General features: G+C 35.1%; 3 protein-coding genes across 5 annotated transcripts in view; all 3 read right to left on the bottom strand.

Moving 5' to 3' along the window:
• Positions 1-1,905: 1,905 nt before the first annotated feature.
• On the bottom strand, positions 1,906-2,585 carry LOC146165587 (zinc finger and BTB domain-containing protein 44-like). The gene is made up of 3 exons (XM_083383043.1): positions 2,458-2,585; positions 2,250-2,373; positions 1,906-2,187 (listed from the first exon to the last, which is right to left on the bottom strand). The coding sequence occupies exons 1-3, from the start codon at positions 2,511-2,513 to the stop codon at positions 2,179-2,181; spliced, it is 189 nt and encodes a 62-aa protein (XP_083239169.1). The 5' UTR covers positions 2,514-2,585; the 3' UTR covers positions 1,906-2,178.
• A 2,096-nt stretch (positions 2,586-4,681) lies between these two features.
• On the bottom strand, positions 4,682-11,171 carry LOC146165586 (uncharacterized). 2 transcript variants are annotated; one of them, XM_083382461.1, is made up of 7 exons: positions 11,077-11,171; positions 9,424-9,512; positions 9,169-9,364; positions 8,177-8,329; positions 7,542-7,685; positions 6,274-6,406; positions 4,682-5,720 (listed from the first exon to the last, which is right to left on the bottom strand). In XM_083382461.1, the coding sequence occupies exons 2-7, from the start codon at positions 9,487-9,489 to the stop codon at positions 5,594-5,596; spliced, it is 819 nt and encodes a 272-aa protein (XP_083238587.1). In that variant the 5' UTR covers positions 9,490-9,512; positions 11,077-11,171; the 3' UTR covers positions 4,682-5,593. The 2 variants fall into 2 exon arrangements, with proteins under 2 accessions (XP_083238587.1, XP_083238588.1); XM_083382462.1 differs by having other exon boundaries at positions 5,614-5,713.
• The window catches only part of LOC146165583 (zinc finger and BTB domain-containing protein 7A-like), a 70,342-nt gene continuing 68,150 nt past the window's right edge, over positions 10,189-12,380 (bottom strand). Inside the window, exons 1-3 of one of the 2 annotated variants that reach the window (XM_083382463.1) lie at positions 10,877-11,203; positions 10,684-10,807; positions 10,189-10,618 (exon numbers count right to left, since the gene is read on the bottom strand). In XM_083382463.1, the coding sequence (XP_083238589.1) occupies positions 10,460-10,618; positions 10,684-10,807; positions 10,877-10,932 (339 nt within the window). In that variant the 5' untranslated portion in view covers positions 10,933-11,203 and the 3' untranslated portion in view covers positions 10,189-10,459. Of the gene's footprint in view, positions 10,619-10,683; positions 10,808-10,876; positions 11,204-12,380 lie in introns of those variants that run through there. The other variant, XM_083382464.1, reaches the window with a different exon arrangement.

The raw sequence follows: 12,380 nt of genomic DNA, 5'->3' as shown, positions 1-12,380 counted from the left end.
CTTTTATAAGCTCAAAACTCGAACATTGCGTTTTCACGCGCCCGAGGCCCGCAAAGTTTAGCGCAGCGCGTGCGTGCCATTGTGACGTAGGTGGATTGCGACGCCGATCTTTCCCCGTGCGATGCTTAAGGCGAGATGTTCCGCCGACAAGAAATCGTTGCCGTTATTTTTCGGTTTGTGTTGAACGAGGCTTGCGTTTAACATTACGTGTGGCTTTCCCGAAATTGCTTCGTGTCTGATTGCAATAAATTACAGGTGTTTTCCGAACCGGTTTAAAAGGACAAGTCACTTTCAGAGCTCAAATTTGTTTGACATTCAGTTTGATTAGTTTTTAAAGATATTATGTGTATGTAGATTATCATTATGTAAATTAGCATTTCTGTGCTTTGTGCGAAATTAGTGCCAAAATAATAAAACGAAAAAACTTTTAAGTGGCAGTTAACACCAGAAAATACTTAAAACAGATCCAAGATTATTTTTTTACCCTTTAGAGGTTTATGTTTTGTTTTAAACTTGTACACCGACTGTTACGTATAGTATTATTGTTGTAACACCCTTGTAGATTAATTGTCATTTGTCAAAATGCATATCCTTGATTCGAATTATTATATTATTCCTGCTTGTTTTCTTTAAATATAGGCTTTGGGATAACAGCTGAGTTTTTGCATTGACGTGACAACTATAAAAGACCTAACAGCAATATTCGAAGGTATTTAAAACAAAAGCTAAAAACTTCTATTTGAACAGTTCTTTTAAATAAAATTATAGCTAAGCAATCAAATATCTATGTGTTTATTAATATAAAATGTGGTAAAAAAAAGCTAGGCAGTATTGAAATCCCCTATATACGTATATTCCTAGAGACTCATATATTTCCATTCCAATGTTAAAAAAATTAAAATATGATGTTGAATGTAGACACTGCTCGAGTAAACAGCTTTATATTCCCACCATATACCTTACTTTTGAGCTGTTTGTCAGTCTGATCCTACTTCTGATCCTCGAGATTGAGGTCGAGATTGAGGTTTAAATTATATTTCCCACGCTTGCCTAGAAAGTCCCGATCAGAACCGATGAAGGTTAATTGCCTTCGTTCCAGCGAGAACGTTTTCGTTTGGTTTGCGCAGGTTCAGCTCTCGTCACGTTTTGTTAAAGGGGGATGAAGCACGATGTTAAGTTGCGGAGTTTTATGTAAATTTTACGAAAACCTGTTCAGCTGCAGAACGTTATGGTTTGCTAAAAAAATACAAAAGGGAGGGAATATTTGGACTTAAAAGTCACAAACAAGTGTTGTTGCAATGAAATATAGATTTCAAAGCATTAGTTGGACTGTTTGGCTTTACAAACAAGCAAATCTAGCCTGTGATGGGATTCGAACTTACGACCTAGGTCATACCGGGACCGTCACCTATCCAACTGAGCTGCACAGACTCAGATAGGATCAAATTGAGAAACAACCATAGCACCGTTGCCTGATGCATCCTGTTTGTAAAACTAGTCTGTGGTAAGGTTAGAACTCACGGTCTTGGTCATACCCTCCCCCCTCCCGTAAATGCAAAACTTTTTCGGGCTATCTTTTTTGCTTCCAAGTATGTCTAAGCCTATTTTGAATAATTGATTTAGCCCCAAGGCGTCTTTTGTGTCTATGCTGCCTTAAAAATGAAAGTTTAGTTAAACGATTTAAAGGTGAATCGATAAAATTTTTATAATATAGGTTTCGCATTGAAAGTAACAAGGTTACTTCATTTACGTCACGATTAGATGACACTCACCTTCACATTTCATGATCACCCCCAAACAAAAAACCTTCATACAACTGGTTGTACGTTATTATATTTGACAAAAAACCGTTGAAATTTTTTTATCTACAGTTTCATGATTGTTTACAAACGTATCAAAGCGGAACATCACTTAATCAAAGCAATACAGAAGACATGGCGAGGCACAACTTTATGGTTAACCAAGGCCTAAAAATAAACAATCATCTGTTTCAAATATAGTTTAGTATAATTTTGTAGATGAATTAGCTTAAATAGTTTCATATTAGTTTGTTTGTAATTTTCACAGTTTTATTTTTGCTTTTTGTATATGTACAAATGATTTATAGATATGGGGTGTTCTTAATAGTCAAACGGATTAGAGTGAAGCGGAATTAGATTCCAGTAGTTTGAAAGGTCGCTATTGCACCTAAAGGAAAAACAATAAGTTGAAATCTCTCAAACCCCTGGAAAATATATTTAGGAATTCACCTTAGAGAATAAAAGCCTGTTAAAGTATTCTGACAAATTGGCAAGAATACTTTTGTGCGCGTAAAAATCCTTTCCATCACATTTCAATCGAATGTCACAAGTTTCGTCGCCATTTTGCCTTAGTCTGTAGAGACAGCCAAATTTGCACATAGAAAACTTGCTTATTTTATACAAACTATCACAATGTATTGGTTGTAGGGCTACTTACATGTTGAGCTTTTTCATTAGGTCGCTTACATGACCAGAATCAAAATCCCTTTCCATTGTGCTTTAGTTTTCAAAACTACTATTTCAATAATTTTAAACTAATACGCACTTACTGCTGCTGTATGTTCTTTTTACCGGCTTAATAGCAGCCAAACTGGCAGCTAATTTAGTTCCTCTTTTAAAAACTCCATAGCGTTGTCAGAGCGTGACGTCACGAAATCGCACCTCCACATTTCCGTGCATCACTTCTCTTTACTATTTGTATCCAAAGCATCGTCATGTAAAGCAAAGCCGATCAATCACCATGCACTTAATATGTCTTTTTCTGTACTTTCTTTAATCAAAGGTGACGCATATTTTGTACGGACGTTATACGGATTCTTTGCTCTTAGTGCAAATTCCATAATAGCAAAGCATGAACTATTGACCACATAGATTGATATATTGGTTGGATAAATATTTGTAGTTAGTACCCGATGTTGGTCTTGAATCCCAAGCTGATAAACTACTTGACAGGTTTATCATTTCAGGTGAACGCTTTCAACGCCCTTAAACAACATCTGCCTAATTATTTGATCGGACCTATAATAACGTGGAAAATGCGACTGAATCAGTAATACAGTGTTGTATGTTAGAGTTATTGCTGCATCGCTCTACTTGCGTTGCTGTATGTTTGATCAGGGAACACACAATAGGACCTATAACTCAAGGCTCTAACCCTGTAAACACTTGTCCTCTGGGAAGCTGTTTCGACACGTAGGTTAAAAGTTTGACTTTTTTATGTATTTATTTTTTGATGTTGTTTGGATTATTTCGATGAAGTCATTTTGTGTTACAAATTCTGCAGGTTTTGAGAGAAACAGACAGCATATTATAGCTGGCCTTGGGCCACTGTGAAAATAATAGTGGTCATATTGACAATGAAACGGTGCAATTAAACTACTTTGGTGTTATAAATTTAATTCTTCATGTACTTCAGTGGTCGGCAATTGTGGGCCGCAGAGTCATTTTTAGTGGGCGGCAAGTTATATTTAAATAGCTTAGTGCTATCATGTAGTTGTGGACCGCGTTATCCTACAAGACAACAAAATCTAAAGCCGAATAATCTATAATTCCATATAATACCATAATAAAGCCAAATGCATAGTAATATCCACGGCAGAATAAGACCTAAATCGTCTGACTAAGACCTAAATCTGTTGGAATAAGACCTAAATTCATCGAAATAAGGCCTAAATGGCCAAAATAACGCCATTTAGGCAAACGGTAGGTAGAGGTATGGGACGATCGAGGGCTGACGGTCTGGAATCGGCCATTTGGTTGTAGACGTTTGGATTCCCTAGTTCGGCACCGGATTGTTTGCTACAGTTTAGGGTTAGTGGGGTTAATGGTAGGGGTTAAAAATTTGGTTGGGGTTAAAATTATTAGGAGAGTTGGTCATGTACTTAGGGATGGGCTTGAGATTAGGCAAAATGTGGTATAGGCCTTGTTCTGGCCATTTAGGATTTTTTCCGATGGATTTAGGACCAATTCTGATTTAGACAGTATTACGACTACTAGGTATCGACCCTATTTTGATCTTATTCCGAACTATGTTTTATTCCGATGTTAATGTTGTTCTTATTTCGATCTTATGGCTGGAGTCGGCTTGACCTCTAGCAACACACCTGGATTCTGCATTCCTAGTATTTCTTATATCACAGCGTTATGGCGCCAATGTTGATGCAAATAACATACTCAACAATAATCAATCAACTTGTTCAATCGTTCATCTATGACAAAACAAAGGATTTACCCATATTTTGTCACTGTTTTTCAACGATTAATAGCCTGCAAATTGTAAGTAAAATAGTCAACAACATCAGCTGGTTTCGTTTAGGGATAAAAGCACTTTCTCCGAAACATCTTCACTCGACTGCATTTCAAGCCATTCTAGACACTTGTAACGCGCATATATTGCATGTTTATAGCGACTGGCATAAAATGTTAGTGTGTAACGCATTAGTGTGTCCATGGTATTTACGGATGATTCTATCAACGTTTATTTTGATGTAAGTTTTAAATAAGTTCTAAACGCAATATACATAGTTTTCCTATTAAAATTTTGCTTGGTGCTGGTTTCATTAGATGTTATTACCTAGTTAATATAATTGTTTTAACATTTGTAAAGCATTTATGTGATAGCATTCCACTTTTATATAAACATATCACTAGGATTTGCGAATAAGACAAAATGTTTGACAAGCGCTTACTGATCTATAATTGGTAAATGCATATAACAAAAAAACATGTCGAGAAAGCAAACAAATGAATATTCCAATATAGGGTGAGAAAAACTAGAAAGAAAAGCATTCGAAAAAACGAACGATAGCGCTAGATTACACAACACAGTTGCTTCTTGAAAACAATATTTAGTTTAAAGTAGAGTATATAACAATTGAATACTATGACCTTAACATTCATTTTCTTTTAAATAAAAATATCTTGTTGGTTTTAAATATTCTAGACTTCGAATCGATCCTATAGAACTAGGTTTTTGAAAAAGTTAAGAACAAAATTGTGAACGCGTTTGTTAGTTTTGCATTTATAAAGCTTATCGACTTTTGTATGCAATACAGTGTGGCTATTTACAAACGGATGCGGAGTCGAAGTCAGACTCGGGAGTCGGCAGAGTCGGTTTGTTTCACTCGAGTCCAACTCGGGAATCGAGTAAGACTACTTAAGACTACCCGAGTCCCTAAGTGCGCATGCGCAGTGCAGAATTTCGAAACTAATAAGGCCGCAAACTGTAAATTTTAAAGGTGGAACAGCACATTAAACTTTTCCATTCTTATATTTAAGGTGGATGAGATAGGTGACAACCTTATGAGTGGATTGCTAAATATCCACCTTATTTTGGTTCCGTAAAGTAGTTAAATACAGGAAATAGTCGGAGCCGGACTCGGGACTCGGGTTAATTTTTTGGTCGGAGTTGGACACGGGTTATTTGCATCGATCCCGCAGCCGCCCTGTTTACAACAAAGATACAATAACGCTATATACATTATAAAAAATACAAAATGCAAAAGCAAAATATCTTCAAGTGATCTATATATACAAATGGTTTATAGATACAAGGCCGTCTATGTATAGATTACTTAATAGTCGAACGGATTAGAAAGAAGCGGAATTAGATTCCAGTAGTTTGAAAGGTCGCTACTCTCAGCAATAAACCTCCATTCCTTCTTCTCAAAGTTGTATGAATACACCTTCACCATCTGAAGACTGCGTGAAAAGATGAAAATATTAGGTAAAGAAGCGTCAAAAATATAAGCGAACACAAGATGAATAATCATTACAATGCTTCTGTAATCCCAACTAGTAAAGTATACGTTTTTTTTGAGTATTTTCGACATTAGAATAAACGGTTAAATTTTGGCATTAATGGCAAACGATATTATTAGCGTTACAATGTTTAAGTTTGGGACATTTGTATGCAAATTATGTTATCATCTTGGTGTTACAAATGTATTAATTGACCGCAGTTTATACTCGGTTATATTTTCAAAGAGAGCAGTAAGACTGAATACAGCTCTTTTGAAGGCTTAGAGTGCAAAAACAGAACACAGGGTTTGAAATTAGCACAATGGTCGAACTCCATGACAGTAGGTTCCGACCCTATAGTAAGTGAACGTTGCACAGTTTAGCAATTACTCTTTTTAAATTTGTAGTTTATGAATTAGTATTGACCGAAGTAGCAAAAAAACAGTAGAGGTAAACCACTTAATAAACAAACATGCAACACATTGTTTAACTCTATAATCACGAAGTTTTTCACCTTTCATATGATACCACGAACTCCCCATGAGCTATGCAAGCGTCACGAAATTCTTCTACGTCATCTTTTTCAGTGACGTCACTCGAATCACCGCTCTCTGGTTCGTACTTCTTCAAGGTCAACTTGGTGACCTCTACAAAGTTAAATAATTAAATATTGCAAAACAAACAACTTAAATTTTCACCAAGATACGTAAGCGGAAAAAAATAGAGTTTTAATTAAATAAGATTGTGATTACAAACATTTGTGTTTCTGCTTGTTGCGTAGTAAAATAGTAAGATATTTTATTTACAGTTTTATGTTGTACGACTTGTTTAAGAAACTTAGGAAATCTAAACGAGCAGGGCCGGATTAATCATTAGGCTAATAAGCCTATAGCATTAGGCCCTGGCAAATTCGGCCCTCAGTTAGTTTTTTGTTCAATAGTTGGAACTCAATAGAGTTGCTGCGTGACTGGCGTCTATTGTCACCATTATTAAGCAATTTCTGCGAACTAGGTTTGGCGACGTGTCACATTGTTGCATCATAATTGAATTATAATTGTTGTCATTCTTTGTTTTCCAGAAAGCATACTTGATCTTGATTGACTTATGTTATGTCTTTGCTAGCCTAGTTAGAATGACAATCGTATTTGTATATTAGTTGCCAGGTTAGTTAGAGCAGTGGTTCTCAACCTTTTGAGCTTGTACGGTCCGGTAAAATTTCAAAACAAGTTTTGCGGCCCGGTGAATCTTCAAAAGTCAAAATCAACCCAAAATGTAATTACGACAAAAGTGTGCAACTTTAAAGCAAATATTTAAAACTTTAATTTAATGAGCAATTTGCTGCTGTCTTTTTGATATCATACGTGTTATACGTGGTTTGAAGTTTTTACATACAACTGGTCTTAAAGTTCAAGACTGAAACGAGTTGTGGCCTAATTTTAAACAGTTGGGCAGAACACTGGCAGCATTGTGACGTATAAACAGATAAAGTCAAGCTTTTACCATCTCGCGTTTTGCCATTGAGATAAAAAAATGTAATATATTTGGCGGACCGGCAGGATAGTTGACGCGGACTGGCCATTAAGAAATACTGAGTTAGTGTTTCTAGGGGCTCTAGGCTGATGGAAGTTATGGTAATTATGCCCTTCTCTGGTAAATTAGGCCCTTCTCAAGTAAACAGAGTACCCTTAATCCTGCCCTGTAAACGGGGTATGGCTTAATCGTAGTGATGTACATACCGAGCTTTGTCTTCGAGAGTAATACATGTAGAAAACACAAACTCACCCTTACAAACCACGTACAACTGATCCTCCATTGCCACAAGCTTAATACAACCCTTTGGTAATTGATGCATCAATGTTGATGTTTCAGTAGCGGGATCGTACTTTTGACATGTTAGCTTGTTATAATGCAGAGCGTATAACATGTCTAAAAATGTGTTGAATATAATAAGAACAAAGCTTAATAGACTCAAATATTATCGCCTCTATTTCACAGTTAGAACAAAATCAGGCAATTGGTAAACCTTGTTAATCTGGCGTTCTACATGTTAAGGTTGTTTAAAGGTACAAACAAGCAAAATGGTTATTTTGACGTGGATATATCATCAAGAATGCATATTACAAATCCAGCACAAACAAAAATGTTCAGGAGATTTAGCACTAAGTTTTCATCCCTTCGCATTTAATGTTAAAATCTAAGTGGTTCAACCCTGGATCCAGCATTGAGAAAAAATTAAATCCATATACGAGAACAACATTTTGCTAAATCGTGTATGGAAGTGATTGAAATTGGGTTTAGTCAGGCAAAAATATTAAAATCGGGAAAAAGAAGGAATCTAGATTTGCTAGTTTTCATAAACGTCGGTCATCACTTGTTCGAAAAATGTCAAGCCACAAAACACCAACAGCATTGTTTACCTTTGCAGGCGACAAGGTCAACGGAGCCCTTTGTACAATTTTTCATTCTTATCCATTCACTTCCCTCTTCGTTAGGTTTGAGTTTAAAGGGTGTCACCCAGGTCCAACTTTCATCGTCCTGTGAATAACCACCGAACACAAACAACTCTGCATCTACAGAGAAAAAGTTGGTCAATCCACTTGTTTTTATTTTCGATTCTCTGAATAAAACATTGAATAGCTTTTTCTGATAAGTTAAAAACAATTTTTTTAAGATAATTCTGTGCTAAGCTTATGGTTGATTTATAAAACTTGCCATTGAAAAACTTTACACAGAGTGTGGCATTTTTTTGTGCTGTGCGTTTTTCGTGTATCGCTCCCGTTAAGTAAATAATGGCTTCGCACCGGAATCCAAAATGCTAGAAATTAATCGAATTTGTAATGTTAAGGTTTGTTTATTTAACACAGGTTGGTGCGACCTTTTACAAATGCATTTCTTATCGACCGATTCAGCAAAACTATTGACAAAATAAAGTTTATTCTCTAGGCGTTTATCAGTCAATCAATGAGGTTAATCTTATACTCTATAGTTTAGAAAAATTTCCATCCATGTTCGTTAAACAAATATTAATTTTAAAGCCATGGGAGTTGCAATGAACTAATGGAATTTTATAGTCTGGGACAACATATCAAAAAGAATTAGTGCCAAAATTCTCGGTAAAACTAAAGATATAAGCTTGACAAAATGAATGAGCGATAAACATAAGTTATTTAAACGGCTGTGATCGTAAGAATAAACTAAAGCTTTACAGAGGGCCCATATGCTATTTGCGTTCTGCGGACCGCAGGTCGACCACCCCTGATTAAACATATAGAAAGTGCTCATTCTCTTATATATCTACTGTACATGTTTCGAAGTAAATACCCTACTCTATTGTCATAATTGGGTCATTTATTTTACTTTGATTCTTTGTTTTAATCTGAGAAGATTATAAGCGATGATCATTATTTACCGTTAAGAACAGCCACTCCATCATTTCGCTGTTTATCTATATTAGAAGGTTGTTTCTCCCAACCCTTATTTGGTGATCTTACATCCAGTCTGAGCACTGAGTTAGTTCTGTTTTCCTCATCGCTAGAACCACCGATCATATATAAGTAGTTCTTGTACATTGCAAGGCCGGCTTGTCTTCGTGGCTCATTTAGTATCTACAAAACAATAACACATAGACAGGAAAAGTCAAATAAAACTGCAAAATTTAACTTACCGCCATTTCTTTTTCAACTTTTGCTTTTACGTCCAACATTTTTAGGATGGTTGAATTTTCATTCATGATCAAAATGCTCCATTCTGGACCTATTTGAAAGGTTTTATTTGTCAGATATTATTAACATTAACTATATAAAATTCATCTTGATATTATTGAATTAGAATATTAGAAAAATTATTAACTAATTCAGCCGCAAGCTATGGGGATATTAAAGTAACCTAAGCTACTTACGAGGTCCGTGTAAATGCTTCATGTGGTTTGCCAATCGAAGTAGACATTCCTGAAACGACTGAACCAGACTCTGTAAAAATTTAAGTCTTCTACTGAACTCTCAATTTTTAAATTAAATCGATTTTTGTTGTTGGCCACATACTTTACATAATTCGTATCAAATTACCTCGCAAGCCAAGTTGAAGCAAAAATACTCGAAATCTATAAGGTTCAAGTTGATCATTTCAAAAAGTTGTGGAAATAATAACTTTCTCTCTTCCAAATCATGTTCGACCCAGCCTACTGTCATCTGAAAAGCTCTTTTTTCTCCTTCTCTCTAAAATTTGGGGAGTAGTTTGTTATCTTACTAGTTATTAAAACTAACTTAAAAAACATATTTACATCCTTTGATTTAGCTCGTAGAAATTCCTCAAATGTTGTTCTATCCATTGTATTAATAGTCTTAACATCAGTTAACTTGGCAAAGTTATCGGTGATAAATAGTTGGGCTGTTTTTTCCAATGTCGCAATGCATAATCGTTTTCAAGTTTTCCAATATTGCACGGCGTTGTTGCAGTCCAATGTTTCCAGAAGAAATGTGCAACAAAAATTGAGTAAATCTTTCCAGGAACAAGGCAATAATATTGGTAATCATAATTTTATTATGTAATGCAAGCAAATATATGCTTTTTAGATAGGCTGAACATTTATTGCTAATAAAAATAATTAACCAATTAAATGCAGATAATACTTAATTTAATTAAATGTGGTTCAATTATGGACAAGTTGTAAGAAAGTGTTTTAATTAATTTGTTTATATTGACTAACCTTTCAGTAAAAAATAGTTTGCTGCATTCAGTACATCATCCACATTTTCACGGTTTATTGTAATTTTTCCAGTGTAGGCGAAATTCAATATTTGCTCAAATGTAGCGGAGTTTACCGCAGTAATTTCAATCACATCTTGATACTTTTCTTGCATCTAAATTTGAAAATTAAGCAGCTTAACAATTGTAAAACATCAGTTAAATATTTTGGAAAATTTACCTCAGTGAAGAATAGTCTGTTGAAGTATTCTGATAAATTTGCAAGAAAACTTTTATGCGCGTAAAAATCCTTTCCATCACATTTCAATCGAATGTCACAAGTTTCGTCGCCATTTTGCCTTTGTCTAAAGAGAAAGCCAAACTTGCATATTTCTAAAGATTTTTCACGATGTACTAGTTGCAAAGTTACTTACATGTTAAGCTTTTTCATTAGGTCGCTAATATGACCAGAATCAAAGTCCCTTTCCATTTTTATGCTTTCGTTCTCAAACTTATAAATAATATAATTAGAGGATTATCTAGAATAGACCATTTACAAAAACTCGGCTGCTTAATCTTTAACAAAAAGTTAGCGATTAAAGGTTTACAATATACTAGTTGCAACGCTACTCACATGTTGAGCTTTATCATAAGGTCACCGATATAACCAGAATCAAATTTTCTTGACATTACAAACGTTTTTGAACTACATTTCAAACACTAAATAGCTTCCTTTAGGCTCCCGCTGCTAAACGGCCTTATAAAGCTGCTCTACCAAGTCCAACTGACAGGTACTTTAGTTCCTTTTTCCAAAATGCTATTTCATTGTCGCGTACAATAACAGCCGATCGTTGTCCGTAGGGTGAGGCTCCTTTCTCGCAATATCAAATATCCCCTCATACTACAACATTTCGTCTGGATTTTGTTTTGCCATTACAGCATTCCCTCAAACCGTTTCTTTCTCTCAATATCAAATATCCGCTCATACTACAACATTTGGTCTGGATTTTGTTTTGCCATTACAGCATTCCCTCAAACCGTCTCACTGGCATCGTGTTACGCCGCGCATTTTTTGTTGTGTATTTTATGTATTAAATGCTATCCTAGATCAGGTTGTCGGCCACCTTTTTTATAATGGGCCGGAAAACTTTATGGATTGGCGATTTCGGGCCGAATATACATTTACTTTCAAACTTTATTAACTTTCGGTAAGAAAAATGTTTGATTGTAACCAAAATTGATGTGAGCTTTAGTAAACGTCGTTCATTTATAAATTTGATCAAAATTTGGTTTTGAATTGCATCGGACACCATTCCAACTGTACATGATATTGGCGGGACGGTAAAACTAACTCTGTGGGATGGATTTTGCCCAACGGGCCTTGGTTTGGTGACTCTTTAACTAGATTCAACCTAAATCACTGATAGAGTAACTTGTTCAAATTGGGTTTCAAGCACAAAAAAGTAAAATTGGTCAATTGTTTATTCTTAGGAAACACAAATCCTGAACAAACTGATTAAATGTGAAACCTAGTTTTTATAAATGCACAAAAGCTTAAATGTAGCGCAAATAATTTTAAAACGCTTTTTGTAATCGTTTAATATAACTACAAGCTTTGGTAAAAACAAACACAGAAAAACTAAAACGTCAAGGTTGGCGAAAATATGCATTAATTTTCCGGCTAGTGTTATGTTTCTCAATTTGCTGCTAGTTTTATGTTTCTAAGAGAGTCGTACATGAAATTTATCGAAAAATAACTTATCTGAAATTATATTATTCTCACGTTTCGAAGTTTTAAACCGGTCTCCACTTGGAGTAAATGCACCTTATGCTTAAAAGCAACAGTTTAATGTAAAATATTTACAACGGTTTCGTTTGTAAGCTGAAGTCAACTTATTCCAGTAATTAATGCATTCGCATCACTTAGTTTACAGTGTT

Source organism: Ascidiella aspersa, chromosome 2 (genome assembly GCF_963924565.1).
Source record: "Ascidiella aspersa chromosome 2, kaAscAspe10.2, whole genome shotgun sequence".
NCBI classification, from domain to species: Eukaryota; Metazoa; Chordata; class Ascidiacea; order Phlebobranchia; family Ascidiidae; genus Ascidiella; species Ascidiella aspersa.
The sequence above is the reverse complement of the archived record's forward strand: the minus strand, read 5'-3'. Positions and strand labels throughout refer to the sequence as shown.

Excerpts from the sequence above, each read along its gene's own strand:
- LOC146165587 (XM_083383043.1), bottom strand. The coding sequence starts at position 2,513 with ATGGAAAGGGATTTTGATTCTGGTCATGTAAGCGACCTAATGAAAAAG. Across the intron at positions 2,374-2,457 it reads CTAATGAAAAAGCTCAACAT|ACTAAGGCAAAATGGCGACG; the intron begins GTAAGTAGCCCT and ends CTGTCTCTACAG.
- LOC146165586 (XM_083382461.1), bottom strand. The coding sequence starts at position 9,489 with ATGAATGAAAATTCAACCATCCTAAAAATGTTGGACGTAAAAGCAAAA. Across the intron at positions 8,330-9,168 it reads TGGAGTGGCTGTTCTTAACG|ATGCAGAGTTGTTTGTGTTC; the intron begins GTAAATAATGAT and ends TTTTCTCTGTAG. Across the intron at positions 6,407-7,541 it reads GTTGTACGTGGTTTGTAAGG|AGGTCACCAAGTTGACCTTG; the intron begins GTGAGTTTGTGT and ends TTAACTTTGTAG.